Source organism: Panthera pardus, unplaced genomic scaffold (genome assembly GCF_024362965.1).
Source record: "Panthera pardus isolate Hobbes unplaced genomic scaffold, ASM2436296v1 HiC_scaffold_4, whole genome shotgun sequence".
Taxonomy (NCBI): domain Eukaryota; kingdom Metazoa; phylum Chordata; class Mammalia; order Carnivora; family Felidae; genus Panthera; species Panthera pardus.
In genome coordinates, this window is record NW_026526969.1 from 5,943,712 (window position 1) to 5,970,720 (window position 27,009).

Here is a 27,009-nt window from a genome sequence, read left to right on the forward strand (position 1 = left end):
TACTCGCTAATTTTAGACCAAAGGGAAGGGTCCCTTGGTACAAAAGCACCAAACAAAGCAATGCAGAACTGGCTTTCCCGAAGTGACCATCTTCTACAATGCCTAAGCACTGTATGCGAACATAAGCAAACAGCACTGAGACATCGATGTGAAACATGGTTCACGTAACAGCACAAATTATCACGGAAGGTTACCCACGAGCCTCTACCACCTTGCTGAATTTCTGAGGAACCAGAAACTGGTTAACTCCAGAGCTGATGAAATTAAAGTAACATTGACTCTGGAATAGGAAGCTTTTGGCCCAGACCTCACTGCTACATGTCTGGTCCTTTGTAAAGTTTCTGGACTCACTCCGGACCCTGTCTAAATGAGCACACAAATTCACCAATGCGTTTTTAGGACTGCTTTTAGGAACTGAGTGGCATTTCCCATGTACTTAAATGTGACATCCACTAAAAGTCTGACTCAAACACCTCAACTCACCAGAGCAGCTAGCAAATCTGTCGAAAGGCCGGGGGGGGGGGGGGGGGGGGGGCGCAAAAAAAAACCCCACAGTAACCAAACACCAAATCCCAGATTCAGGATAATATGACTAACTTATTGTAGTCCCGAACCAACTAAAACTCCTTGGATCTGCCTTAAATCAAACCACTCTGTGTAAGAGTTTTCCTGGGCACTTTTAATGTTTCTTGAAACTAAAGAAAAAAAAAATCCCAGTTGTTAAATTTCAAGATGACTTTAAAAGCAAATTTGATGTCTACGAACCTACCCCAAAGGCAACAGTTTCACATGTCATCCAACATCTATTTCTTTTTTATTAGCAAATAAAATATTCTTTGAAAGAACAGGTGGTTCCACCTTCCCCAACTTCCATATTCTAGTGTCATGAGTAATATTAGGTACACTCCCTAACCAAAACAAGCCTTTGTCTGAGCCAGTCCCAAACCAAGGTATTAAAAGATCATTCTTCACCAAACAAAGATACTTTTGGGATTGAAACCCAGGAGACTGGACACCTCAGTAGGTACTATTGTGGTGTTATCCTGGGAAAGTAATCCTTTCTGTAAAAGTACACAAAGGCCAAGTGTGTCCTTGACAAATAGCAAGATGTTTATAGTCGGTCTTCTAAATTCTGCATGAGGGAACAAAAAAAAAAAAAAAAGAAAAAAAAAAAAAGAAAAATATCCAGCGCGGATTCCCGAAATTAAATACGCTAAGTTTCTTATTCACTAGTGAAGTATTTCTCTTTCAAAGGGGGTGTCTCAATTGTATACAGTCTGTAAACGACCAGAATCAGAACGAGGCTAACTGCGATTCCTTCTCCAGGTCAGAAGGAGAAACTAGGGAGAAATAAAATTTTCTGCCAGCAAGCACGTAGCACCTGCCAATAAGACAGTGACCCAGGACACAGGAAAATTAAAAATGCTGTTATGTATTTTCTTTTGCTTGGTCTCCCCCTCCACCGGCGTGAATCGGACCACTCCCGGGCTCTAGCCGCCAAATCCCTGCCTCACACATAAGGGAAGGGAATCACCCCTCTCGCCCTCCCGACCTTACCCAGTCGGCTGGCCTCCGGGCGAAGCGGGCCAGAGCGCCTGCAGCGCAAGCAGAGAACAGGAGGCCGGGACCTGGACAGAGACCCGAGCGGGGCAGGCTACGGCCCCCACCCCGCGCTGCAGCAGAGCCCCGCGCTGGCCCTGCCGTGCTGGGGGATGGGGCTGGAAGCGGGAGCTCGTCCTCCAAGGCACTCAGTGCCGCTGCGGCCTGGCCTTGCGGCCAAGGCACTGGAAAGACGACACGTCGGCGGCGGGAGACACAGGGACGAATCTGCGCCGCGAGCAAGACGTGGGGGAAACTAACTGCCGCCGCCCCCCTCCCCGAGCGCGCCATTTCTAGGCCCCGGCCCTCCAGGCTCCTCTCCCAGGCCTCCGCGGGCCGAGCCGGGCCCCCTACCGCCCGCCGCCCCGGGTGAGCGCGGGAAGGCCGCCGCCCCGGGGCCCCTGACTCCGCCCGCCCCCCGCGCCCGGCGGGGGCCCGCGCCCGCCAGCCTCACCCTCTGCCGCCGCCGAAGCTGCTGTAGGCCCGATCGTCGTAGGTATCGAAGTCCGCCATTTGCCGTCTCCGCTCCGAGAGGAACCAGGGTGAGCGAGGAAGGACCCCGCAATATAACTCCCCCCCGCCCCGCCGCCGGGGCTGTCCGCCGCGCCGCCTGATCGCAAATCGCACGCACGCACGCGCGCGCGCGCGCACGTACGCCGCGCCGCGCCGGGCCTGGGCCGACGGGCCGCTCCTGGCCCGGCGCGCTCTGCGGCCCACGTGGTGTGGCGGCGCGTTGGCTGGGCGCCCGGCCTTGCGCCCCCGCCCATTGTGTGCTGGCCCCCGGGCTTCACCGCAGCCGCCGGCTGTCCCCCGCCCCGCCCAGCCCGTGCGCGCAGGCCGGGCCCTCCCTTCGGGAAGCTAGGGTGGCTTGCTCCGCGCGCTCTGACGCCCTCTCCGCGGGCTGGTCCGGGACCCTGCGCCCCGGCCGGCTGGACTGCCTGCTGTCGCTTAGCTTTTCGTACTCCAGACCTGGCAGCCCCCCCCCGCCCCCCCGGAGGCCTGCCCCACTTGGCCCTACTCCGACACCCTCTTCTCGGCCAAGGGGTCGCCCGTCCACACCAAAGTAAGGGCCACCTCCTCCAGGGAGGATCCCCCCCCCCCCCCCCACCCCCCAGCTGGGCACTGGCTGAGAATGCACTGGGACGAAGGGCCCTGAAGGGGTGAGATTGGGGGTCAGGATCCGAGCGTGAGAGGCGATGGGAGTGCAGCTAGGAATCCTGACTTCTGGGGTCTGTCTACTCGGGGCTTCGGTATTGGCGGAGGGCAGGGGTGTTGAGATTAGAGTGTAGGTTGCTGAACTAGCAAGAGTCGGCGCATCTCGCTTTTGCAGAGGTCATTGCGCTGGGAAGGAATTCAACCCGGACTTGAATTTCATCTAGCTCAAGCAAAGCTTGGATATGTAATGAGAATTAATTACAGTGGTAGTTTCTCAGACACAATTTAAAAGAACCTCAGAATTTTTGCAATGTATGCCCAGTACTTTTATATTTAAGCAATTTTTGCTACTTTATCCCAGTGCTGAGATTGACAGAGCAGCTATGAAGTCATTTTCTGTTTTCGTCTCTTCTTATTTACAAGTGATAAAACCACTTTACTATGGGATAGACCCCAAGTAACTTGGGCTCCACCTCTTACTAGCTGTGTAACTTTGAGCAAGTTACTTAACCTCTTTAGTGTCTCAATTTTATCATCTGTAAAAGGGGAGGATATCACCTACCTCTTTAATGTTGTAAAGATTAGATGAAGAAATGTTGGTAAAATTCTTGGTTCACAATAATCTGTTTTGAGCACCTGTCTCCTATGTGTCTAGCATCATTATGGCTAATTTGGTTTCTTCTCTCCTTGCCCATTTTGAACTTGGACCCTCCCTCCACCTCTCTGCCCCATAACTCCATTACTCTAAAAACATAAGTGCCCTTGACTAAATGAAAACCTTATTGTTTATTCTTATTTATTTTCTTCCAGTTTTTTGAGACCTTAATATTTATTCTTGAATGGCCTTACATTTTTTATTACAAAGGCTCCCAGTCCAAAGTCGCTTCAAGGTGAGATCCTGGGGGACAGGAACCCATATTAAGAGTCATCTGTCATATCCCACAAGGCCCTACATGAGGGAGAAGGGTGTCATTTATCATTAATGAAGTAAAAAGAGGGAAGACTTCCAGAAGGCCGATGGCTGGGGCTCTTCCAGTATGAGGACCATCCATGGATCATCCCTGATTCCAGACTTGATCCTCCTTACTCTACCCAGCCAGCATCCAGGGCCAGTCTTGGGCCATGTCCCAACTAGCAAAAACCCTTTCCCTTCTTTTGGGTTCTCTTGCACAAAGCCTGCCTTCCACCCAGGATCCAGAGATTGAAACCAATCCTAGAAAGTTCCATACCCTTGGCGAATGCCTCCCTGGCAAAGTTAGATGCCCAGCCTCTCCTGAGGTTGTCCTCATGAGCTTTGATACTGATTTGCTCCCTAACTTCTTCGACAGAGTGCATATCCCAGTCTTTACCAGTCCCTGTGGGTCCTGGGGGTGGAAGTCCCCCGAAGGCCCAACAGTTTCTCTGGGAACCTTTAATGTAGTGGTGGGGCATTTCAAACTGCTTGTGTTTAATCCTGGCCAAGCCACTTACTACTAGCTGTGTGACCTCAAGTGAATTGTGTCAACTGTCAGTTCTCTGTAAAACATGAATAATAGTCATGGCGATAGTTTGCAGCATTCAGCTATTTTTTGTAACTTGTTTTTATAACGTTTTTTATTTATTTTTGAGAGACAGAGCACAAGTGGGGAAGGGGCAGAAAAAGAGGGAGACACAGAATCTGAAGCAGGCTCCAGGCTCAGAGCTGTCAGCACAGAGCCTGACGTGGGGCTTGAACCCTCGAACTGCAGCAAATCATGACCTGAGCCAAAGTCAGATGCTCAAGCGACTGAGCCACCTGGGCACCCCAGTATTCAGCTATTTTTAAGTTCTGAAATGTTGGTGTTTTGTTGGTGTGATATGGTTAACTTATGTAGGATAATCTGAATATGAGTAATTTTTAGGTTGAGATTAAGGTCAGTGATTTAAATAGTCAATTTCTGTGAAAAGGCATACCGATACTCTACAAATCTGTACAGTCCGCTCCTGTGTCAATCTCAGCGAGCATCTGTGTTGAGCCACTGCAAAGCTTCTGTTACAAGCATGTTACTGTAGGTCAGAGACTTTCCATACAAATGAATAGGAGTATGAGAAAAATTGAAATTGACTCATGGAATTCTCCCATCTATATATGATGAAAGTAAAGAAGAAAACAGAGTACTGAATATGCTTTGTTTATAACCAAAACTGTAGCTCGCTAGCACTAAAAACATGCAGACTTTCCCTGTCTCTCTACCCCTTTCTTGCTCCTACTCTGTGCTCTGTCTCTCTCTCTAAAATAAATAAACATTAAAAAAATTAAATGGGTGGCTGGGTGGCTCAGCCTGTTAAGTGTCTGACTTCAGCTCGGGTCATGATTTCCCGGTTCTGAGAGTTTGAGCCCTGCATCAGGCTCTGTGCTGACAGCTCAGAGCCTGGAACCTGCTTCAGATTCTGTGTCTCCCTCTCCCCTGCTTGTGCGCTCTCTCTCTCTCTCTCTCTCTCTCTCTCTCTCTCTCTCAAAAATAAATAAACATTAAAAAAGGGGGGGCACCTGGGTGGCTTGGTCGGTTGAGCGTTCCGACGTCAGCTCAGGTCACGATCTCACGGTTGGTGAGTTCCAGCCCCGCGTCGGGCTCTGTGCTGACAGCTCAGAGCCTGGAGCCTGCTTCGGATTCTGTGTCTCCCTCTCTCTCTGGCCTTCCCCTGCTCGCATTCTGTGCTGTGTCTTTCTCTAAAATAAACAAACATTTTAAAAAATGTACAAAATAAAAAAATAAAAATGTGCAGACTGCAAAATATCTCAAAAAACTGTTCAGAAAGATCTCAGATATATTAGAGAAGAGGTGGGAATGTTTGGGTAAGAAGGATGCTTCACCTCTGTCTCCTTGGTCTGGTCTGTTTGCCATGGAGCAGTCGTGGTGTTTTCCTCAAAAACCAAAATCAAGGCATGCCATGGTCTCTGCTCGGACCCTCCGTCCTCCAGAGTAGGAACCAGAGCCTTTCACTGTGACCTACTCACCTTCCGGCCCCTCCCTGCCTCTCCCATGGGTCTCGGCCCAGCCAAGGTGGCTGCGTGGCTCTGTATGTCTGATGCCCCAGCCTTCGGGCCTTTCCACCTGCTGTCCCCCTGATACCCACAGGACGCCCACCTTCGCCTCCTTTAAGCTTCTGCTCAGAGAAGCCCTCCCTAACAGCTCTATTTGAAATAGCAGCAGCCCCCCCCCCCCCGACTTTTTTACCCCTCTGGCTCTTCTCTCACCTGAGTTATTAACTTACTGTTTTCTTATTTAAGGCCTGCCCATCCTGAGAGCACAAAGGGAGTTTGTTTTGCTTGCTGATAAAGTCTTTTTTTTTTTTAAGTTTATTTATTTATTTTGAGAAATACTGCGCAAGTGGAGGAGGGGCAGAGAGACGGGGAGAGAGAACCCCAAGCAGGCCTCACACTGTCAGCGCAGAACCTGACACGGGGCTCTATCTCATGACTGCGAGATCATGACCTGAGCGGGAATCAAGAGTTGGATGCTCAACCAACTGAGCCACCGGGGTTCCCCTTAAGGCTGTAAATTTTGCCCTAAGTATTCCTGTAGGTGTATCCTCTCTGTTTTATCATATGGTGTTTTCGTATCTTCTTTGACCAGTCAATACTTAGAAAGGTATTTTCATGTTTGGAATGCATGGGGATTTGCTTATGTTCCGTCTTGCTGATTTCCCACTGTATTCTATTGTGGTCAGAGAATATGCTATGCACGATAGTGATTTTTGGTATTTATTAAGACTTGTTTGTGACTTAGCATGTGGTCAGTTTTTTGAAAATAGTCCGTGTGTATTCTCTATCTCATATGGAGTTTTATGAGGGTAGTTTATTTTTATTTATTTATTTATTTATTTATTTATTTATTTATTTATTTATTTTTAGATTTTTTTATTTTTCTAAGTCATCTCTACACCCAGCATGGGGCTCAGACCCACAACCCCAAGATCAAGAGTCACACACTCTTCTGACAGAGCCAGCCAGGCGCCCCTGTGAGGGTGGTTTAAATCTTCCATGTCCACACTACTTCTTCCCTGCTTGCTCTAGCTCTCAACTGGTGGGAGAGGTATTTTAATGTATTTCATCACCGTGATTGTGGATTTGTCAACGTGTGTTTGTAATTCTGTGAATGTTTGCCTTTTGTATTTGGAGACTGTTGTTATGTGCCTACAGGTTTAAATTCTTTTGTCTTGGTTAACTGATCCTTTTGAACATTATGTAGTGAGGCTCTGTGCCTACCAGTGTTTTGTTTTCTTCTGTTTTTGCCTAAAAGTCTGCTTGAATTGGTCCGTAGTCATGTTCTTTTGCCTCACGTTTTAATTAATTAATTTATTTATTTGAGAGAGAGAGAGAAACTGGGCAGGGGAGAGAGAGGGGCAGAGGGAGAGAAGAATCTTAAGTAGGCTCTATACTCAGTATGGAGCCTGACACAAGCCTCAATCCCATGACCCTGGGATCATGACCTGAGCCAAAATCAAGAGCTGGCCGCTTAACCGACCGAGCCACCCAGGCACCTTGCCTCACATGTTTTCCCCTCATCTCTTGACATTTAGTCTTTTTGAATCTTTATGTTTTTAGGTGAGCCTCTTGTAAATAGCATATGGTCAAATATTATGAATAGTGTATAATCATATAACCCTTTAATTGCCAAGTTAGTCTATTTTCATTTATTGTGATTACAGACGTATTTGAATTATTTATGTCATCACATGGAAATTGGTTAGTATCTTTTATTCCTTCCCCCAACCTTTCTTATTATAATAATTCTATTTCAAAATTTTAGAAGTTGTCGATTTCTGGCATGCATCTTTGATTCAACAAAGCCAAAAATTAATCCCAAACAAAACAAGGACCTTGGAACCCTTCTTATTTTTTTTATTTTTTAAAGCTAGCTCTGTGCCCAGTGTGGTGCTCAAACTCACAACCCTGAGATCAAGAGTCACATGCTCTACTGCCTGAACCAGTCGGGCGCCCCTCTGCCATCAGTCTTATTATGGTCAGATAATCAGCCCTGGTAGTGCCACTGGTAGCTTTAAACTTCTTTTTTCCTTTTTGCTTTTGTTATGCGTGTTCACCGTGATGGTTTTGAAGTGAAGACTTACTCTTTTTTTTTTTTTTAATGTTTGTTTGTTTATTTATTTATTTGTTTGTTTGTTTGTTTGTTTGTTTTGAGAGAGACAGAGACAGAACAGGAGCAGGGGAGGGGCAGAAAGAGAGGGAGACACGGAATCCGAAACAAGCTCCAGGCTCTAAGCTATCAGCACAGAGTGCGACGCAGGGCTTGAACCCACAAACTGTGAGATCATGACCTGAGCCGCTCATGTGAGACTGACTGAGCCACCCAGGTGCCCCGAAGACTTACTCTTTCTAAACACGGGTAGGGTTTATGCTTCTTGGGTCTTGAAACTTGTATCTTTTGTCAGTTCCGAAAATTGAGCAATCATTCTGTCTTTAAATATTGTCCTTCCCCCATTCTTTCTCTCTCTTTATTGGATCCTACTAGGCCTATGTTGACATTTGTTATTCTCTCTTCTATGCCTTCTAACTTCTCCTTTGTATTTCCTCTCATTTTGGTTTTCTGTGCATTCTGGGCACAGAGAATCTGTTCCTCAGATGTGTCTCCCAGCTTACTAGTTTTGATTTCAGCTACTTTAACCTGTTATACAGCTCATTTCCTTTTTTAAATTTTGTTTCATGGAGCGCATGTTTCATTTTTAGAAGTTCTACTTGAGGGGTGCCTGGGTGGCTCAGTCAGTTGAGCGTCCGACTTCGGTCTAGGTCATGATCTCACGGTTCGTGGGTTCGAGCCCCACGTCGGGCTCTGTGCTGACAGCTCAGAGCCTAGAGCCTGCTTTGAATTCTGTGTCTCACTCTCTGTCTGCCCCTTCCTACTCACACTCTGTCTCTCTCTGTCTCCCAAAAATAAACATTGAAAAAAAATTTTTTTTTTTAAATAATAAAAGTTCTACTTGATTCTTCTACACACCTGCCTCCGCACCATGAATGATATCTTATTCTTTAGAGTTCTGATTCCTAACATTTTTCCCTTTAATCATTTGTTAAATCATTTTAATTGAATTATAACATACATCTGGAGAAATGTACTAATCATAGATGCATACCTCACCAAATTTCCAAAAGTGAACCAAGCCTTGCGACCAGCACTAGGGTCAGATCTCAGAACATTCTAGAATCCACGGAAGTCTCCCTCGTGCTCACACCCAGTCTCTCCTTCCCTCCAAAGGCCAACACTTTTTATATTCATTTTTTTTTTCCTACAGGGGAAAACGAGATTGTAGTCAGCCACTACCACAAGTTATGCAGTCGAGTTTCCCACATTTGGGGAAATCACAGAGGTCAGCACGTCCAGAGTGCAATGGATAAGCCTCACCCTGGGAAAACCACCTTCGTGATCATGGTATCTCCCCTGCCAGGTAAGTATATATATTCTCTCTCTCTTTTTTTTTTTTTTAATTTAATCTCTACACCCAACGTGGGGCTCGAGCTCGTGACCCTGAGATCAAGTTACATGCTCTTTTGCCTGAGCCAGCCAGCCTATATTCGTTTTTAAGACTCATTTGATGTCTTTTAGATTGTTGTCATCTTCTGTTTGTTGTGCTCTCTGAGTTTCAATCCAAATTGCGCCCCGCCCCCCCCTGCCCCGCCCCGGGATTTTGACATTTCTCAGCGTGAGCTTATCCTCACAGTGGCTGGTTCTTAATTATCCTTTCCTCCAGTAGAATCCATCACAGCCTGGGTAAAATGGAGTATGGCTTCAGAGCTTTTCCCCTTGGCTTATTCCCCAGGAGTATCACCAGACCAGGCTCGGTATTTATGTCGGCGTTTGGCTTGAGAGTTTCTGGACTGTCCCAGCCCGGTAAACCACGTGATGCTGGGCTGGGAGTTTGGGATTCTCTGGCTGAAACAGACAAGCTTGCTTGTCACCCACCTCCCTGTAGATGGACACATTTTCTCAGGTTCCCCCTTTCACTTTTCAGAGTTCTCAGGTCCACCTCTAGCCCTGGGTGTGCCCCAAGGATGGCTCCAGTCCCCACAAGGGCGCTAAGCATAAGCCCCTGCTGCTCACCCTTTCTTCACCCGGGGACAGAAGCCGGGTGAGCTCATTAGCTGTCATCTGCGGGGGACAGTGCCCTCTTGTTTCTGGCATCTGACGACTTCTCTTTCTTTTGTGCGAACTCAGCCATGCATTTGAGATCATTTCTGTTCTGTTTCATTGACCATTTTCAGGTGTTTGTGAGGAGAGAAATTTCAGATTATTATAGTATGCAAAATCAGAAACACTTGAAGACGTCAGTGAGCTGTTGAGCACTTGAAAGGTAGCTCGTGCGGCCGTGTGGAACAGATTTTTAATTTTCATTTAATTTTATGTTTTTATTTTTTGAATGAAGAACAAATTTACATCCAAGTTAGTTAGCATGTAGTGCAATAATGATTTCGGGAGTAGATCCCAGTGATTCATCCCCTATGTGTAACGCCCAGTGCTCATCCCAACAAGCGTCCTCCCTAATGGCCCTTGCGCGTTCAGCCCATCCCCCGACCCCAAACCCTTGCAGCGACCCTCACTTTGTTCTCCATATTTAAGAGTCTCGTAGGTTTTGTCCCCTCCCTGTTCTTACATTATTTTTGCTTCCCTTCCCTTATGCTCATCTGTTTTGTATCTTAAACCCTACATATGTATGAAGTCATAGGATCTTTGTCTTTCTCTGACTAATTTCGCTTAGCATAATACCCTCCAGTTCTATCCACATAGTTGCAAATGGCAAGATTTCATTCTTTTTGATCCCCGAGTAATACTCCGTTGTATATATAGACCACATCTTCTTTATCCATTCATCCATCGATGGACATTTAGGCTCTTTCCATCCTTTGGATATTATCGATAACACTGCTGTAAACATTGGGGTGCATGTGCCCCTTCAAAAAAGCACACCTGTATCTCTTGGGTAAATACCCAGTAGTGCAATTGCTCGGTCATAGGGTAGCTCTATTTTTAATTTTTTGAGGAACCTCCACACTGTTTTCCAGAGTGGCTGCACCAGTTGGCATTCCCACCAGCGGTGCGAAGGGGTTCCTCTTTCTCTGCATTCTTGCCAGCATCTGTCATTGTCTGAGTGGTTAATTTCAGCCATTCTGACTGGTGTGCGGTGGTTTAGTGTGTTTTTTACGTATTTATTTTGAGAGAGAGAGAGGGAGTGTGGGAGGAGCATAGAGAGAGGGAGACAGAATCCTAAGCAGGCTCCACGTTGACAGCACAGAGCCCACTTGGGGCTCAGTCCCATGAACTGTGATATCGTGACCTGAGCTGAAATCAAGGCTCGGAGGCTCAACTGACCGAGCCACCCAGACGCCCCTAATTTTCATTTAATTTTAATTAATTGGCACTGAAATTTAAATAGCCACAGGTAGCTTGTGGCTCCCACATTGGACAGTCTGGCCTTAGAAAGGAAGGAAGAACTCATTAAAGCCCCATGAGCTTGGCATGCTTGGGTCAGACTCACCCCAGGGTGTGGACCACGGGCGTTCCACAGCCCTGGTTCACGGCTCCGAGCACCTTGATGGAGGTCAAGTGGGAAGCTTGTGGGTTGGCCTAGATTCCATTCTGTGGATGTGGACCCACAAGTGCTGGATGAATGGGCCAGTCTGCCAGGAGGACAGGCCCTAGGGGGTGCCCTGGGGTTCTGTATTAGGCCCCACCTATTTATCTGTTGAGGGCGTGGCACAGAGTTGAGAAGGATTAGGAACACCTTGAGTGACAGTCATGACCAGGACCCTTGTGGTCTCTTCTGCCCCTTAAAACCGTGGCTTGCTGTCTTCGCCACCGACCCCTATTCTGTCCTCAGCCCTTTCCTGACCCTCAGACTCTCCCTGGAGGGCCCCTCCCCTGGCAGGACTGCCCACCCCGGGGCCTCTGTTACAGCCTCACACATCTGGTGATTCCCCCGACGCCCAGCTTCTATACTCCCCACTCTTGACGTGCTTACTCTTCTGATACAAAAGTGTACATACGTATGTGTCCACGTTCACATAGATAAAACGTTTATGAAAGTAAACTTTATGTGCACAGTGGGCAAGATTCAAAATCCATCCATGAGTATACAGTGAGGTTTGTCTCCCCCACGCCCTGGATTCCAAGCCACCAAATTCCCCTTCCCCAGGGCAACGGCTGTCCTTCAACACTGGGAACACCTTTCCTCAAGAGCCTTAGGGATTTCTGTGTGACCTGCCAAACAGCAAGTGCCTGGAGGGCAGGGCTAAACTTGTCCGTTCTCTGCAGGCTCCCTGGGCACAGGAAGGCTGTGATGCTTGGGTCAACCACAGCCATCTGAGGACGAGGCTCCTGAGTAGTAACAGGGAGTATAATGGAGCCTTAGTGGGGATCCGTGAACCTCCGGCAGCATTGTGGGCCACAGTGCTCCTTGAAACTCCCCCCACTAGCTTCCCAGGGGCACCAGGCTGGAGACAGAGCTCATTCCTGGGACTGCTTCAGATTCTGTGTCTCCCTCTCTCTTTGCACCCCTCCCCCCCGCACTCTGTCTCTCTCAAAAATAAACATTAAAAAAATTAAAATGTTTTTATTTATTTTTGAGAGAGAGAGAGAGAGAGCACATGCAGGGGAGGGTCCGAGAGAGGGAGACAGAGAATCTCAAGCAGGCTCCATGCTGTCAGCGCAGAGCCTGACGCGGGACTCCAGCTCACGCTGCGATCATGACCTGAGCCAAAATCAAGAGTCAGACACTAAACCAACTCGGCCACCCAGGCGCCCCTCTAAATTTGTTTTTCTAGCAACGAGCTGAGACCAAAGGGAAGGGAGGGTTTGAAGGGTGCTGAGGGATGGGGTCCTGAAGGGTACAAGACGAGGGTTGAGTCCATGCCAGGGAGAGACCTTCCGTACCCATTTCCAGTTTTCCTTTCTTGCACTGGAATTCTGCTCTCACAGCTCAAGCCTTGGGTAGAAGTCTTGGGGAGGTCCACATCTTGGGGGGTAAAGAGGATCAGAGAGCTGGAAAAAAATAGGGAGAGGGACAAGATTATGGGAAGGAGCAAGTCAGGCAAGTGGTGACGGACAAGGTTGAGCTGGAACCCCTCCCTGGGAGACCTCAGGGGCGTTTGGTGGGGGAGACACTGAACTTCCTGAGTCCCCAAGGCCCGGGATCTGATTGACTATTTGTATTGTAAAATCCAGGGAGCTTGGCGACCCTGGGGCCACAGGCATCATCACCACACTTGGTTGGAGGTTGGTTGGAGGTTGGTTGGAGGTTGGTTGGAGGTCACCATCGGGTGCTGACCAGCCCCAGCCTGTCCCGGACACTGAGTCCTCCTACACTGCCAGGCACTCCCAAGTCCTTGCTCACCTCTGTGCCTTTGCATGTGCCGTTCCCTCTTCCCAGAATGTCTTTCCCTCTCGGTCCCCACTGCTCCCACATGCCCGCCCACCAGACAACCACCCACTCCTTTTCTATGCTCACTGCGAATGCCGCCGCCTCCAGGGAGCCTCTCACAGCACGGATTCCTCAGCACAGTCTATTGGCGTGTCTGCCTTCCCCCACTGTGCCATGGGTCCTCCAGTCCCAGGGCCACGTGGGGTTCGCTTCTACCCCGTCCACCTACCCTCCTGCAGGCAAATGGGTATGCAGCTCATGCTTGCTGAATAAATGAATTTTTTTTTTAAAGCTAGTAGCATTACTTCTAGGTAAGTGAGACTTGGCTTTAAACTGTGCTGATGTGGGGGCGCCTGGGTGGCTTAGTCGGTTGGACGTCCGACTTCTGCTCAGGTCATGATCTCACGGCTCTTGAGTTCGAGCCCCGCATCCGGCTCTGTGCTGACAGCTCGGAGCCTGGAGCCTGCTTCCGATTCTGTGTCTCCTTCTCTCTCTGACCCTCCCCTGTTCGCGCTCTGTCTCTCCTTCAAAAATAAATAAACATTAAAACAAAGTTTTTTTAATAAAAATAAAAATAGACTGTGCTGATGTGGAATTTGTACTCGCCTGTGAAAGTTGTTCTGAGACGCAGTGAGCTCCGCCCCCCCCGGAAGCCAATGTCACCCACCTTTAAAGGCAATGTAACAGACATCCACTGGTGTTACCCTGCCAGAATCGCAGTGTCTCTTGCACTCTCCCATTTGCCACTGTAAGCGAGAAAGGACACAGGATCCAGGCTCGGACAAGCATGGTACCCAGCCTCCTGGGGACAGCAATCAATCCAGGCGGCTTGCACGTGACCCAGCAGGTCAATCAGTACCCTTCCTCGCCATTGATGCCTGAATGCAGGGAGGCAAAGCTTCCCTTCCTGGGGTTGCTAAGCTGGAACTCTTTTGTGAGCCACTGAATTTGATTTTTGTTTTGCCTTATTTTTCTTAAGCCAGTTTGAGTTGGTTTCCATCGCTAGAAACCACGTAAGTTTGACTCAATAAAGGCCAAGTCAAGTAAAGTGCATGCTTCTGACTGGTCGGGGGGGGGGGGGTGGCGGCGTATCAGCTCCGAGCAGTTTAGTTTTACAGGTAGAGAAATAAAATGCCACCCGTTCCCAGTGCGCTGAGAAGTCTGGAGACCACGTCCTGTGTGTAAAATGAGGAAGACCTGGGGATTTTTAGCCAGGAGAAGGGAAAACTCTGGAGGCTGCAGAGAGGCATGCTGGGAGGACCGGACTTGGGCAATAGCTGAAAGGTACAAGACAAGGAGTGACTGGACAGTGACAAAAGCTGTCTGAAAAGAGAGGCACTGCTGTGTTAGGTAGTGAGATCCCCATCACTGGTGGTATTCCAACAGAGACAGAGAAGGAATCAAGAGTACTGATGAGGCGGTTTTTACCTTGGTTATAACAACGGTCCACAATAGGGAAGTACACTCTTCCCAGCTGGGGGAAAACGTGGATGCTTTTTTTCCTTCTTTTTTTTTTTCTTCAGTCACTCAATGACTTAGGGAGTGCAGTTGACATATAGTGCATCTTATTCTTTTTTTTTTTTAATTATTTAAAGTTTATTTATTTTGAGAGAGGCAGAGAGAGCACAAGCAGGGGAGGGGTAGAGAGAATCCCAAGCAGCCTCCCGATATGGAGCTCGAACTCACAAACCATGAGATCATGACCTGAGCCAAAACCAAGAGTCAGATGCTTAACTGACTGAGCCACCCAGGCGTCCCTAGGGAATTTGATTCTTTGGACTGGCTCAAATACTAAGGGTGCCTCGATTGAGAACCACTGGGAGAAAAGATTAGATTAGCAGAGTAATTTTAGATTGTATTTTAGTGATGGAACAAACCTTCTACAGAACCCTGAGACACAACAATTCCACCTCTAGTATTTTTTTTTTTTTAACGTTTGCTTATTTTTGAGCGAGAGAAAGAGAGAGAGTGTGTGTGCAAGGGAGGGACAGAGAGAATCCCAAGCAGGCTCTGCACTGTCAGCATAGAGCCCAACGTGGGGCTCAAACTCATGAAGTGTGAGATCATGACCTGAGCCAGAATCAAGGGTCCGACGCTTAACCGACTGAGCCCCCAGACGCCCCCCCCACCTCTAATATTTAACATTCAGATACATTCATGTTTGTAGGAAATGGTATATGTACACAGTTATTTCAGCGAAAGAGTTGGAAGCAATTTCAGTGTCTCTAAATTAGGGTTCATCATGGGGCGCCTGGGTGGCTCAGTCGGTTAAGCGTCTGACTTCAGCTCAGGTCATGATCTCGCGGTCTGTGGGTTCGAGCCCCGCATCGGGCTCTGTGCTGACAGCTCGGAGCCTGGAGCCTGTTTCCGATTCTGTGTCTCCCTCTTCCTCTGACCCTCCCTGTTCATGTTCTCTCTCTCTCTGTCTCAAAAATAAATAAATGTTAAAAAATAAAAAATAGAAAAATAATAAATTAGGGTTCATCCACACGCTGGTGTACTGTGCAGCCCTAAAATCGAATGGGGGATCCACTCTGAGCTAAGATTAATCAGAAATGCTTAACAGACTTTTGTTCATCGAAACACCTATACAAAGATCTTCCTTGACTTACTACAGGATTACGTCCTGATCAACCGATTGTATGTTTTCCACTTAAAGTGGAAAACGCATGTAATATATCTGACCTACATCATAGCTTAGCCTAGCGGACTTTAAACGTGCTCAGAACACTTACATTCGCCCATACTTGGACAAAAATCATCTAACACAAAGCCTGTTTTATAATAACGCATTGACTCCTGTGACATCCTGAACGCTGTTCAGACAGTGAGAAGCAGAATGCCTCCCTGGGCACAGGAGGGTTGACTGTACATCGGTCATTCACCCTCATGATTGCGTGGCTGATGGGAAGCTGCCACCTCCCCGTGTCACGAGAGAGGACCATCCTACACGTCGCTAGACCGGGAAAAGATCCAAATTCTAAATTCCAAGTACCGCGTCTACTGAATGCACACTGCTCTCACACCATCATAAAATTGAAAAATCCCAAGTCGGGCCTGTCTGTAGAACGTTCAAGGCAGCACTATTCGTTATCACGAAGCCTTGGAACCTGCCCAGATGCCCATCCACAGTAGAACGGATAAATGGTCGCGTATTCATTCAATGGAGTAGCTCACAGAAGAGAGGAGGAATCAGTTGCAACTATACAACACGGATGAATTTCACAGACGTAAAGGAGGGGAAAAGAAACTAGACGCAGAAGACAAAATACCCTGAGCCCTGTCTATACAAGTACAAAAGCAGGCAAAACTGTAATGTTAGAGGTCAGGATGGTGGTTGCACGGAGGGCAGCACAATGCTTTTTTCCCTTATGAGCACTTTCATGTATGTATATTTTACTTAAAAAACAGTTGCAGAAATGGGATGAGAAAGCATCTCATCTATGGGAATGATGTCATCTCTGAGATTATGGGATGGAAAGAAGCAAGGGACCAGAGGAGTGTGTGTCCATGAAAAAGTGTGTGCTGGGGGGTACCTGGGCGTCTTAGTTGAGCATCTGACTCTTGGTTTTGGCTCAGGTCATGATCTCCCGGTTCATGAGTTCGAGCCCCCCATGGGGCTCTGTGCTGACAGGGTGGAGCCTGCTGGGGATTCTCTTTCTCTCTCTCCCTCTGCCCCTCCCATGCTCTCTCTCTCTCTCTCTCAAAATAAATAAACATTAAAAAAAGGGGGGGCACCTCAGTGGCTCAGTCAGTTAAGCATCTGACTCTTGACTTCAGCTCAGGTCATGATCTCAAGGTTCGTGGGTTTGAGCCCCGCATTGGGCTCTGTGCTGACAGAGCGGAGCCTGCTTGGGATTCTCCCTCTCTCTCTGCCCCTCCCCTGGTCTCTAAATAAGTAAACAAACAAACTAAAAAAATTTTTTTTAATTAAGTCAGGTTGAGAAGGATTGGTGGCGGCCATGTTTCAGAGCAACAGAGAATAAAGAGACCCAACAGGAAGTAGCCATAGGGTACTTAGTAATGTGGCCAACACAACACAACAGCTGTAAAATACTCTTCTGAGATTATTGAGGAAACTTAACTGTGAACTGGATATGAGATCATACTGGGAGTGATTGTTCATTTTCTTGAGTCTGATAATGGGATTGTGGTTTTGGAGAGGATGGGGTTTTAGGTGATGTATGTTGAAGTATTCAACGTGTTCAGGAAGTGAAATGTTACAATGCTTGGGAATCAGTTTTGAAAGGTTTCAGCAAATCCAGCCAACCAGCTGTATACACACGCGGGCAAATGTTAACAATCTTTGAATATAGATGGTGGGCATAAGGGGCTCATGAACCCATTATTTCAACTTTTCTTAATATTTGAAGTTTATCGTAATAAAACGTTTGGGGGAAGTCTCAAAGATGGCCCACTGGGGCACAGTTTTATAGTCCTTGGACTCACTTTGTGTACAGCCATTTGTGAACTAAGGAGAACCAAAAGCCCAGCTGAAGTGCAGAAAGGCCCCGGGAAGGCCGGGGTGCTCGGGATTTCTGGGGTCCGTGTAGGTTTGCAGAAGCACTGGGGTGAGGCTGGAGAGGTGGCCTGAGTGGCATGAGGAAGGGCCTTGAGTGCCAGGTTAAGGAAGCTGATTTTGTCTAGGACTCGAGCAAGCCACCAAATGGCGTGAACAACGCTGGCATATCAGCTGGGAGCAGTGAGGGTGGTGATGAACTGGAAAGAGGAGCCTTAGCGTCAAGTGCCGAGGGGCAGGGCAGCCTGGTGGGGGTCTCTGATCATCAGGGGAGACGGGAGTCCCCTCTGAAGGGAACAGCTGCCCCCTGGAAACAGAAGAGAACTTCTCAAGAGCATCCATGGGCACCTGGGTGGCTCAGTCAGTTGAGCGTCTGACTCTTGATTTGGGCTCAGGTCGTGATCTCCCGGTTCGGGAGCTCTAGTCCCGCGTCGGGTTCTGTGCCGACAGCTCGGAGCCTGGAGCTGCTTCGGATTCTGGGTCTCCCTCTCTCTCTGCCCCTCCCCCGCTCGTGCTCGCTCACTCGCTCGCTCTCAAAAATAAATAAGCATTTTAAAGAATTTAAAAAAGAGCATCCAAAACCCTTTCTTTGCATGAGAAATCTGGTTTAGAGCGTTGACCCATTTAAAAACAGAAGCAAAACAGAACACTGTCGGAAGCAGACAAAGCAAGACTGAGGCCCTGATCGGGTTCAGGGGCCGCCATCCTCGGGGGAGTGGGGAGGTGTGACAACCCAGAGGGCGGTGGGGAGGCCTGACTGCAGAGGTGCCCAGGGGCGGACTCCATGCAGGAGACTTGGTGACTAACCAGATTCGGAAGGGGGAGGGCGGAGTCCAAAGCGCCTCCCAGGTATCCAGCGTGGGCAGCTGGTGAGTGAGGAAGGCACTCTGGAGGCGGAATCACAGAAGGAGGGCAGGATGCTGGGGAAGGGGAGTCCGTGTCTGGGCTGGAGACTTGGACACAGGGAGCTGGAGGTCCCGGGGTGGGCAGCTCTGTTGGAGGAGGGTTAGTCTGAGAGTCTGAGGACAGATGGGGGAGGCAGGAGGGGCAGAAGAGACCACAGGGGTCCCGGTCGTGACTGTCACTCAAGGTGTTCCTAATCCTTCTCAACTCTGTGCCACGCCCTCAACAGATAAATAGGTGGGGCCTAATACAGAACCCCGGGGCACCCCCTAGGGCCTGTCCTCCGGGCTGACTGGCCCATTCATCCAGCACTTGTGGGTCCACATCCACAGAATGGAATCTAGACCAACCCACAAGCTTCCCACTTGACCTCCATCAAGGCGCTCAGAGCCATGGACCGGGGCTGTGGAACGCCCGTGGTCCGCACACTGGGGTGAGTCTGCCCAGGCTATGGGGCCATAGGGAGCCACTCCTTCCTGTTTTAGGGGAAGGGAATATGACCTTTTATTGAGCAATTACAAGTCAGGGAGGAGCAGAGAGAGAGGGAGAGAGAATCCCAAGCAGGCTCCGTACTGTCAGGGCAGTGCAGAGCCCGATGTGGGGCTTGAACTCATGAACTGTGAGATATGACCTGAGCTGAAGTTGGATGCTTAAGCGACTGAGCCACCCAGGCGCCCTTGTGGTGTTTTTAGATTACACAGGAATGATCTCCACCTCCACCCCGCTTCTGGCCCCAGCTCTACTTGGATTTTGCCATACTCCCTAGCAAGCTGTATCAGAATTTTGGCAGGACAAGAGGGGCTATGAAAGCTTGTTCTGAAAAACCTCTCCATATGTCTCTGATTTGGCAGGCTAAGATAACTGGAAAACCCTGCTCGTGAAATTCTCTGAAATGTTCCATAAAATTTTAAAATTTTATTTTAGATGCACAGCTGAGCCCCCATGGAAGAGAAATCCCAGGAGCCTAGGAACAAAGAGGGGACTAAATAGGGTAGATGACAGCCAGTGAGTTTGATGAGGGAGCATAACCGCAGGCTGAGAGCAAAGTACAAGCTAGCACCCCGCCCCCCCCCCCCCCCCCCCCCTTCAAGGTGGTTCATGTAGGATATTCCTTGGACACTCCCTGGCTACCCCAAAACAGGAAAGGACAAAAAACAAATGGTTAAACTGATAAGAGTCTCCACCAGTTTACAAGAAAAAGGCAATCCCATCAATAGACTAAAGTCCAGGAACTCCCTACTTATTGTCTTAAGAGGGAACGAAAACCTTAGCTGACAATAGCTAAGCCTGCAGTAATCTGTGAGTCTTTAGCCTATGAAAATCTCTTTGGAAACTTCCCTTTTGACTTTACCCTCCCCAGCCCCGTAGTATATAAGGATCCCCTCTTCACAACCCCAGTGCAGCTCTTTCTGCCTACAGGCCCTGTACCATGCTTTAATTTTTTCATTTTATTTTATTAATATATTTTTGAGAAAAAGAGAAAGACAGAGTGCAAGCTGGGGAGGGGCAGAGAGAGAGGTGGACACAGAATCCGAAACAGGCTCCAGGCTCTGAGCTGTCAGCACAGAGCCCAACGTGGGGCTCGACCTCACGGACCATGAGATCATGACCTGAGCCGAAGTTGGACGCTTAACCAACTGAGCCACCCAGGCGTCCCCCAGCTCCGTGCTTTAATAAAGTCACCTTTTTGCACCAAAGACGTCTTCAAGAGTTCTTTCTTGGCCGGCAGCTCCAAACCCCACCATCACCCCAAAACCTCATCCAGTTGATAATGTGTCTTCCCTTAGGTGTCAGTGAAGGTTGGTAGCCAGGAATGACAGGAGATGAGGCCCTGGATTAGGGTTGCCAGAAAAAAATAATATAGGATGCCCATTTATGTATGTATGTATGTATGTATGTATGTATGTATGTATGTATGTATGTATATGAACAGACAGATATATGCATTTGTTTATATACATAAACAAATTTTTTTGGCTAAATATGGCAGCCCGGACCCACCTAAAATGGAAATTTTACCCAAGAGTCCTGTAAAGTTGACCCTTGAAAAGCCACTGTCCATTAAAGGGCCAACTAGAGGTAATGTGTCTACCGGAGGGTGATAAGCAAATTTGTCTGCCTCAGCCTGAGAATTCAAAGCCCCTGACCTAGTTTCACACTTGCGTGGGATTCCAGATCACTCCACAGGAATGGCTCAGTAATTTCTTACTCAGTAATTTCTTGCAAGCCAAGAAATCAACAGAAACAAAGATGCTCCTGAAGAAAAAGAAGAAAAAAGTGAGAATGGGGGTAGGGAGGAGCCCTAAAGGTATGCCCCCAGACTATAAGGGGTTCTTAAAACAAAAAGCAAACACAAATGATGAGTTTACAGTTAAGAAATGTCAGAGCCCTTGAGGAGATACATATTCCACAAGTAAGACTCAAAGGAGGCATCTTGGTGGCTCAGTTGGTTGAGTGTCTGACTCTTGATTTTGACTCAGGTGATGAGCTCCCAGTTCATAAGTTGAGTCCGGCAACGGGCTCTGTGATGACAACGCAGAGCCTGCTTGGGATTCTCTCTCTCCTTCTCTTTCCCGCCCCTGCTGTCTCCCCCCGCCCCCCTCTCTCTCAAAATAAATGAATAAAAACTTAAAAAATAAGACTCAAAGGTACAGCAATTAGGATAACTGGAGCACCCCATCTTGAGATTATACAATAAAATGAAAGGGAGCATAAAATTCAATATATTGATTATGATTAAAGATGTAAAATAAGAAATCCAAACTATAAGAAAATAAACACCCTAAAACTCCGTGGAGGGGTGTCTGGCTGGCTCGGTTGATGGGCACATGACTCTTGGTCTCCGGGTTGTGAGCTCTAGACCCACGTTGGGTATAGAGATTACTTAAAAATAAAATCTTTATTAAAAAAAAATCCTTTGTATATGACAAAGAACCAAGTAGAGTTTCTAAAAATGAAAAATGTAGTAATTAAAACAAAGATCATAATAAAGCCCTCAAAACATGGATTGAATAGCCAACTGAACACCATAGAAGAGAGGATCAGAGAACTGTAATACGAGATTTCAACAAGTACAGAGAGCTGAAATGATGAAAGAAATATGAAAAAGAAGTTAGGAGGGGCGCCTGGGTGGCTCAGTCGGTTAAGCGTCCGACTTCGGCTCAGGTCATGATCTCACGGTTCATGGGGTTGAGCCCCACATCGGGCTCTGTGCTGACAGCTCGGAGCCTGGAGCCTGCTTCGGATTCTGTGTCTCCCTCTCTCTCTCTGACCCTCCCCCATTCATGCTCTGTCTCTCTCTGACTCAAGACTAAATAAACATTAAAAAGAATTTTTTTTAATTAAAAAAAAAAAAGAAAAAAGTTAGAAGACACAGACAATAGAACCAAAATATTCAACATCTATCTAATAGAGTTTCCAGAAAGAGTATAGTTCAGAGAGATGAGGTAGAGGTAATAGCCCAAGATAGAATGGCTAAGGATTTGCTGGAATTGTTGAGCCATGACTCTCAAGAAATGAGGACCACTGTGAATCCTAAACAATGAAAACATAGGTCCATGTAGATTCCCACAGTAATAAAATTCAGAAAAAGGTATACAAAAGCATTTTGTCTCTCCCAGATCCTTTCAGGAAGAATTGCTAATGATGTACTTCAGGAAGAAGAAACTTGTACTCATACAAAGGAGTGAAGAATGATGGCAAGTGACGGAAGCAAGATCTTGGCAAAGGTCTTGGCTCAAAAAAGCAACGGTAAGAACGGGTAAAATTATCAAAAACAACCATTTCAGTACTCTGGAAGTTAACCAAAGGCAGACAGCAAATTGAAAGGCAATTCAACAAAACACTTGAGAGCCTCAGTAATAACAATGGCGTCTGTGACATTTTACTACCAGGTGACTCCCGTTTCCCTTCCCCCAACCCCAAAGGCCAGGACATGGTAGCCACGAGAATTGGCTGCCTTACTGCTGCTGGAGGGGCTGACCTGATTTCGGAGCTCTGCAAAAAAAAATTCATAATTGAGAGGTGATGTTGAAAATAATATCAATTAGTGGCAAAGCATTGGGGGAACGCCAGTGTCATGGCCACCTAAGGCTTCAGTGCCATTTGGGACAAGCAAGCGACCAGCCAAAATTTTGAGAAGATCTGGGGCACAAGATAGCCATGGGGGACTTTGGGAAGCACCAGCGTATTCCTGGGGATCTAGAAGCACACACACACTAAGAGCTGCGTGTACATGTAGGAGGGGACTCAACCCTGGATCCCTGGCTGACCATGAGGGCCTATGAGGCAGAAAGTAAAATCCAAGTCAGACTTGTAGCCTGCCTGACTTTTGTGTTCCCCAGCCCACACTCTAAGGTCCAGCTGGCAAAGGACAGAAAGAAGGCACTCCTTCAAGGTATTTAAGGAAAACTTCTGACCAACTAATGACTGGCCACTAAGCTGTGCTGAGCCAGGAGTGGTCCCTAGGAAGGCTGGTTTAAAAACATTTAAAAATAAGAACTAAAACAAGCAAGCAAACTGAACAGAGGCTTTGGTTGTCCCACACTGCGGGGAAGACAAAACATACAGAACTAGTCCAGGCAAGTCACCAAATGACCAACCAGACAATAATGACGAAATCTACAATCACCACCTCTGGGAGCTCAGAAGCCTGAAATACATTATCTAAAATGTCCCATCATGGGGCGCCTGGGTGGCTCAGTCGGTTGAGCCTCCGACTTCAGCTCAGGTCACGATCTCACGGTCCGTGAGTTCGAGCCCCGCGTCGGGCTCTGGGCTGACAGCTCGGAGCCTGGAGCCTGCTTCCGATTCTGTGTCTCCCTCTCTCTCTGCCCCTCCCCCGTTCATGCTCTGTCTCTCTCTGTCTCAAAAATAAATAAACGTTAAAAAAAAAAAAATTTAAACTGTCCCATCTTCGACAGAAAATTACAAGACAGATCTCATTTAATCCTCCCCACAGAAGAGTTTCTAGCTCACATTCGGGGAAAATAAGGCTCAGAGAGATAAAGTCACTTGCTCTAGATCATACAGCAAATACACGGCAGAGCTGACACACTAACTCTGTGTGAGTTATGTGCAGAGAAACAGGAGAATAGCCCAAACACAGGGAGAAAAGCAGTAACTAGGAACTTGAGTTGGAGGGGGGGCCCAGATGCTGGACTTAGTACTGACAAAGCAATGACAAATATGTTCAAAGAACTAAAGGAACACATAAAGGATGAAAGGAAAGTATGATAGTCACTCATCAAGGAGAAAATGTCAAAAGAGAGATACTGATTTTGGATGTTCTGTTGAGAACAACAGTGAGAAAAAATTTCTGTTGTTTTAAGCCATCGAGTTTTTGGCCATTTGTTACAGCAGCCGCCAGAAGCTAAGACAGACAGACACTAAATGTAAAAACCGTATGCTGTGGCTATTGGGAGTGCGTTAAAAATACATAGCCATAGGAGGTAAGATGGTGAGCTCGCAGTGAGCGTATGTCAGGGATGAAAATAGGTACGCCTGGAAGCAGATTTTAAAAGCAGTTTCTCCAGGTCGTCTTCTTTCACACCACGGGATAAGCATCTTGAGTCACCATGGTATTAGCGGCAGTAGAACGGGTGATATCAGACCGAACTACCCGGAAACATTTTATTTCCAATTCAAAACGGAGCTTTATATTGTGTTTGCCATAAATCTACGTATTCGCCTCTTCCAGACGACTATGACTGCAAAGTAGAGCTTGCTTTGACATCTGATGGCAGGACGACAGTATGCCCTTCTGTGGACGTTCCGTATGAACAAACAAAACCTATCCCACGGCCAGATCCTGTGCATAATAATGAAGAAACACATGATCAAGTGGTGAAAACCAGACTAGAAGAAAAAAATGAACCCTTTGAGCAAGGACCTATGATAGAACAACTTAGCAAAATGTTCTTTACTACTAAGCACCGTTGGTATCCTCGTGGACAGTATCGTAGACGTCATAGGAAGCTGGATCCTCCCAAAGACAGATGATATTGAGGTTTTCAGGGATCAAAGAGATGTTATCTTGGGTCTTATTTGCCATTTGAGAAAATGCAATTGAGTATATTCACTGTTAGATAGCAAAACAATAATAAAATGTCTTTTTATATATTAAAAAATATGTATAACCATAAATATATGTATTTGAGAATAAGATATATATTTTTTTCTTAATGTTTATTTATTTTGAGAGAGAGTGTGTGTGCATGTGCAGGGCAGGGGCAGAGAGAGAGAGAGAGACAGAGAGAGACAGAGGGGGCGAGAATCCCAAGCAGGGTCCTTGCTGCCAGTGCAGAGCCCGATGTGGGGCTCAAACCCACGAACCATGAGACCATGACCTGAACCAAAATCAAGATTTGGACACTTAACCAGCTGAGCCACCAGGCGCCCCGAGAATAAGATATATTTAAATAAGAAACAGTGAACTAATAACCTCAGAGACTTAGTAAAAGAAAACCAGAGTGAATACAGAGAAAATAGAAGGGCAGAAATTAAAGAAGCACCAAACAGATAAGCAGTAAGGGAGATATGTCAAAACAAACAAACAAACAAACAAACAAACAAACAAACACCTGTGGCAAAATTACCAGAAAAATATGAGGCACAAGTTAACACTTTTAGAAATGATAAAGGGGACTGAGAGCAGAGATTTAAACTATCCATCCTTTTCTAATAATAATTAGAAATCTTAGGGGTGCCTGGGTGGCTCAGTTGGTTAAACATCTGACTTTGGCTTAGGTCATAATCTCACGGTTCATGGGTTCGAGCCCTGCATTGAGCTCTGGGCTGACAGCTCAGAGCCTGGAGCCTGCTTCAGAGTCTGTGTCTCTCTCTCTGCCCCTCCCTCACTCCCACTCTGTCTCTGTCTCTGTCTCTCAAAATAAATAAAACATAAAAAAAAAAAAAAGAAAGCTTAGGCCAAAATGGTGAGTTTCCTAGACAAATGCAAATTAGGGGCGCATGGATGGCTCAGTTGGTTAAGCATTATTAGCCTCTTGGATTCAGCTCAGGTGATGATCTCATGGTTCATGAGTTTGAGCCCCTCGTCTGGCTCTGTGCTGACAGTGTGGAGCCTGCTTCAGACCCTCTCTCTCCCTCTTTCTCTGTCCCTCCCCTGCTCAAGCCCTCTCTCTCTCTCTTTCAAAATAAGTAAACTTTAAAAAAACATTTAAAAATGCAAATCATCAAAAGGGACTCAAGGTGACATGGAAAATCATCAAAGAAATTGGTATTTTATTAAAAAAATTTTAGGGGTCCCTGACTGGCTCAGTCAGTGGAGCACGTGACTCTTGATCTCGGTGTCGCGAGTTTGCGCCCCATGTTGGGTGTAGGGATTACTTAAATAAATTTTCAAAAAACCGAAATAATTTTTAAGGGGCTTTATTGAGATAATTCACATACGATCTAATTCACCCATTTAATGTATGTAATCCAGTGATTTTTAATATGTTAACAGGTTGTACAGCCATTAGCAGGATCTAATTTTAGATCGTTTTCGTGCCCTCCCATCGACAAAATTCCTTACCCATTAGCGTTCTCCCTCCCTCTTGCGCCTCCCTCCTTTCTTTGTCTATGGATTTGCCTACTTTGCACATTTCATGTAATTGGAGTCACGTAACGTACGGCCTTTTGTGACTGTGTTCTCTCACTTAGTACGTTCTCGAGGCGAGTACATGTTGCAGCGAACATGAGTACTTTATTCCTTTTCATCGTCGAATAATATTCCACGTGTCTGGGTATACCACCTGTTTATCTCTTCACCGGTTGATGGATATTTGGGTTATTTCCACTTTGGGGCTATTATGAATAATACTGCTGTGAACATTGGTGTCCAAGATTTTGCGTAGACATCTTTTCAGTTCACTCTGAGAAACTGCCAGCTCTTTTCCAAGCTGGCTGTACCATGTAACCTTCCAACCAGCAGCGTATGAAGGGTCCGTTTTTCTCTACAACCTCCCCAGTGCTTCTTAGTGCCTGTCCTTTTAATGATAGTCATCCTAGCGTGGGTACGAAGTGGTATTCCATCGTGGTGTTTGGTTTAAGTTTACTTATTTATTTTTAGTCATCTCTACACCCAACATGGGGCTTGAACTCACGACCTCAAGCTTAAGAGTCACATGCTTTTCTGACTGAGCCAGCCAGGCACCTCATGTGCTTTGTAATTCTTCATTCAATATCTGCCTTTGATGATAAACATCCAGATTTTCCATTAATTATGTGTGATACCTGACTGGGTGAGCACAGCAACAACAAATGACAGTATCATACATTTCTCTTTATCCTACTGTCTACTGCCACCATCTTGGCATAAGCCCCCACTGTGTTTCTCATGGATTATCATGAGTGTCTCCTATTGACTTCCCTGCCTAAAGTTTCACTGTTCGCCAGTTTCCAACATATGCTTCACCTAGCAGTCGAAGTGGGTTTTTTTAAAA

General features: G+C 47.0%; 1 protein-coding gene, 1 long non-coding RNA gene, 1 other non-coding gene and 1 pseudogene across 4 annotated transcripts in view; 2 read left to right on the top strand and 2 right to left on the bottom strand.

The window, feature by feature from the left end:
* Positions 1-2,186, bottom strand: part of EIF4H (eukaryotic translation initiation factor 4H) — a 23,362-nt gene extending 21,176 nt beyond the window's left edge. For both annotated transcript variants that reach the window (XM_019421690.2, XM_019421689.2), the window contains exon 1: positions 2,054-2,186. In XM_019421690.2, coding sequence (XP_019277235.1) covers positions 2,054-2,112 — 59 coding nt within the window. In that variant the 5' untranslated portion in view covers positions 2,113-2,186. The remainder of the gene's footprint in view (positions 1-2,053) is intronic.
* On the top strand, positions 2,184-23,158 carry LOC109250611 (uncharacterized). Its single transcript, XR_008419086.1, has 3 exons — positions 2,184-2,662; positions 9,025-9,177; positions 22,186-23,158. It is a non-coding gene; the product is annotated as an uncharacterized LOC109250611 (long non-coding RNA).
* Positions 9,022-9,185, bottom strand: LOC128774788 (U1 spliceosomal RNA). Its single transcript, XR_008419255.1, has one exon. It is a non-coding gene; the product is annotated as a U1 spliceosomal RNA (small nuclear RNA).
* Positions 23,159-23,459: 301 nt separating the features above from the next.
* Positions 23,460-24,730, top strand: LOC109250610 (39S ribosomal protein L42, mitochondrial-like; annotated as a pseudogene).
* Positions 24,731-27,009: the final 2,279 nt, after the last annotated feature.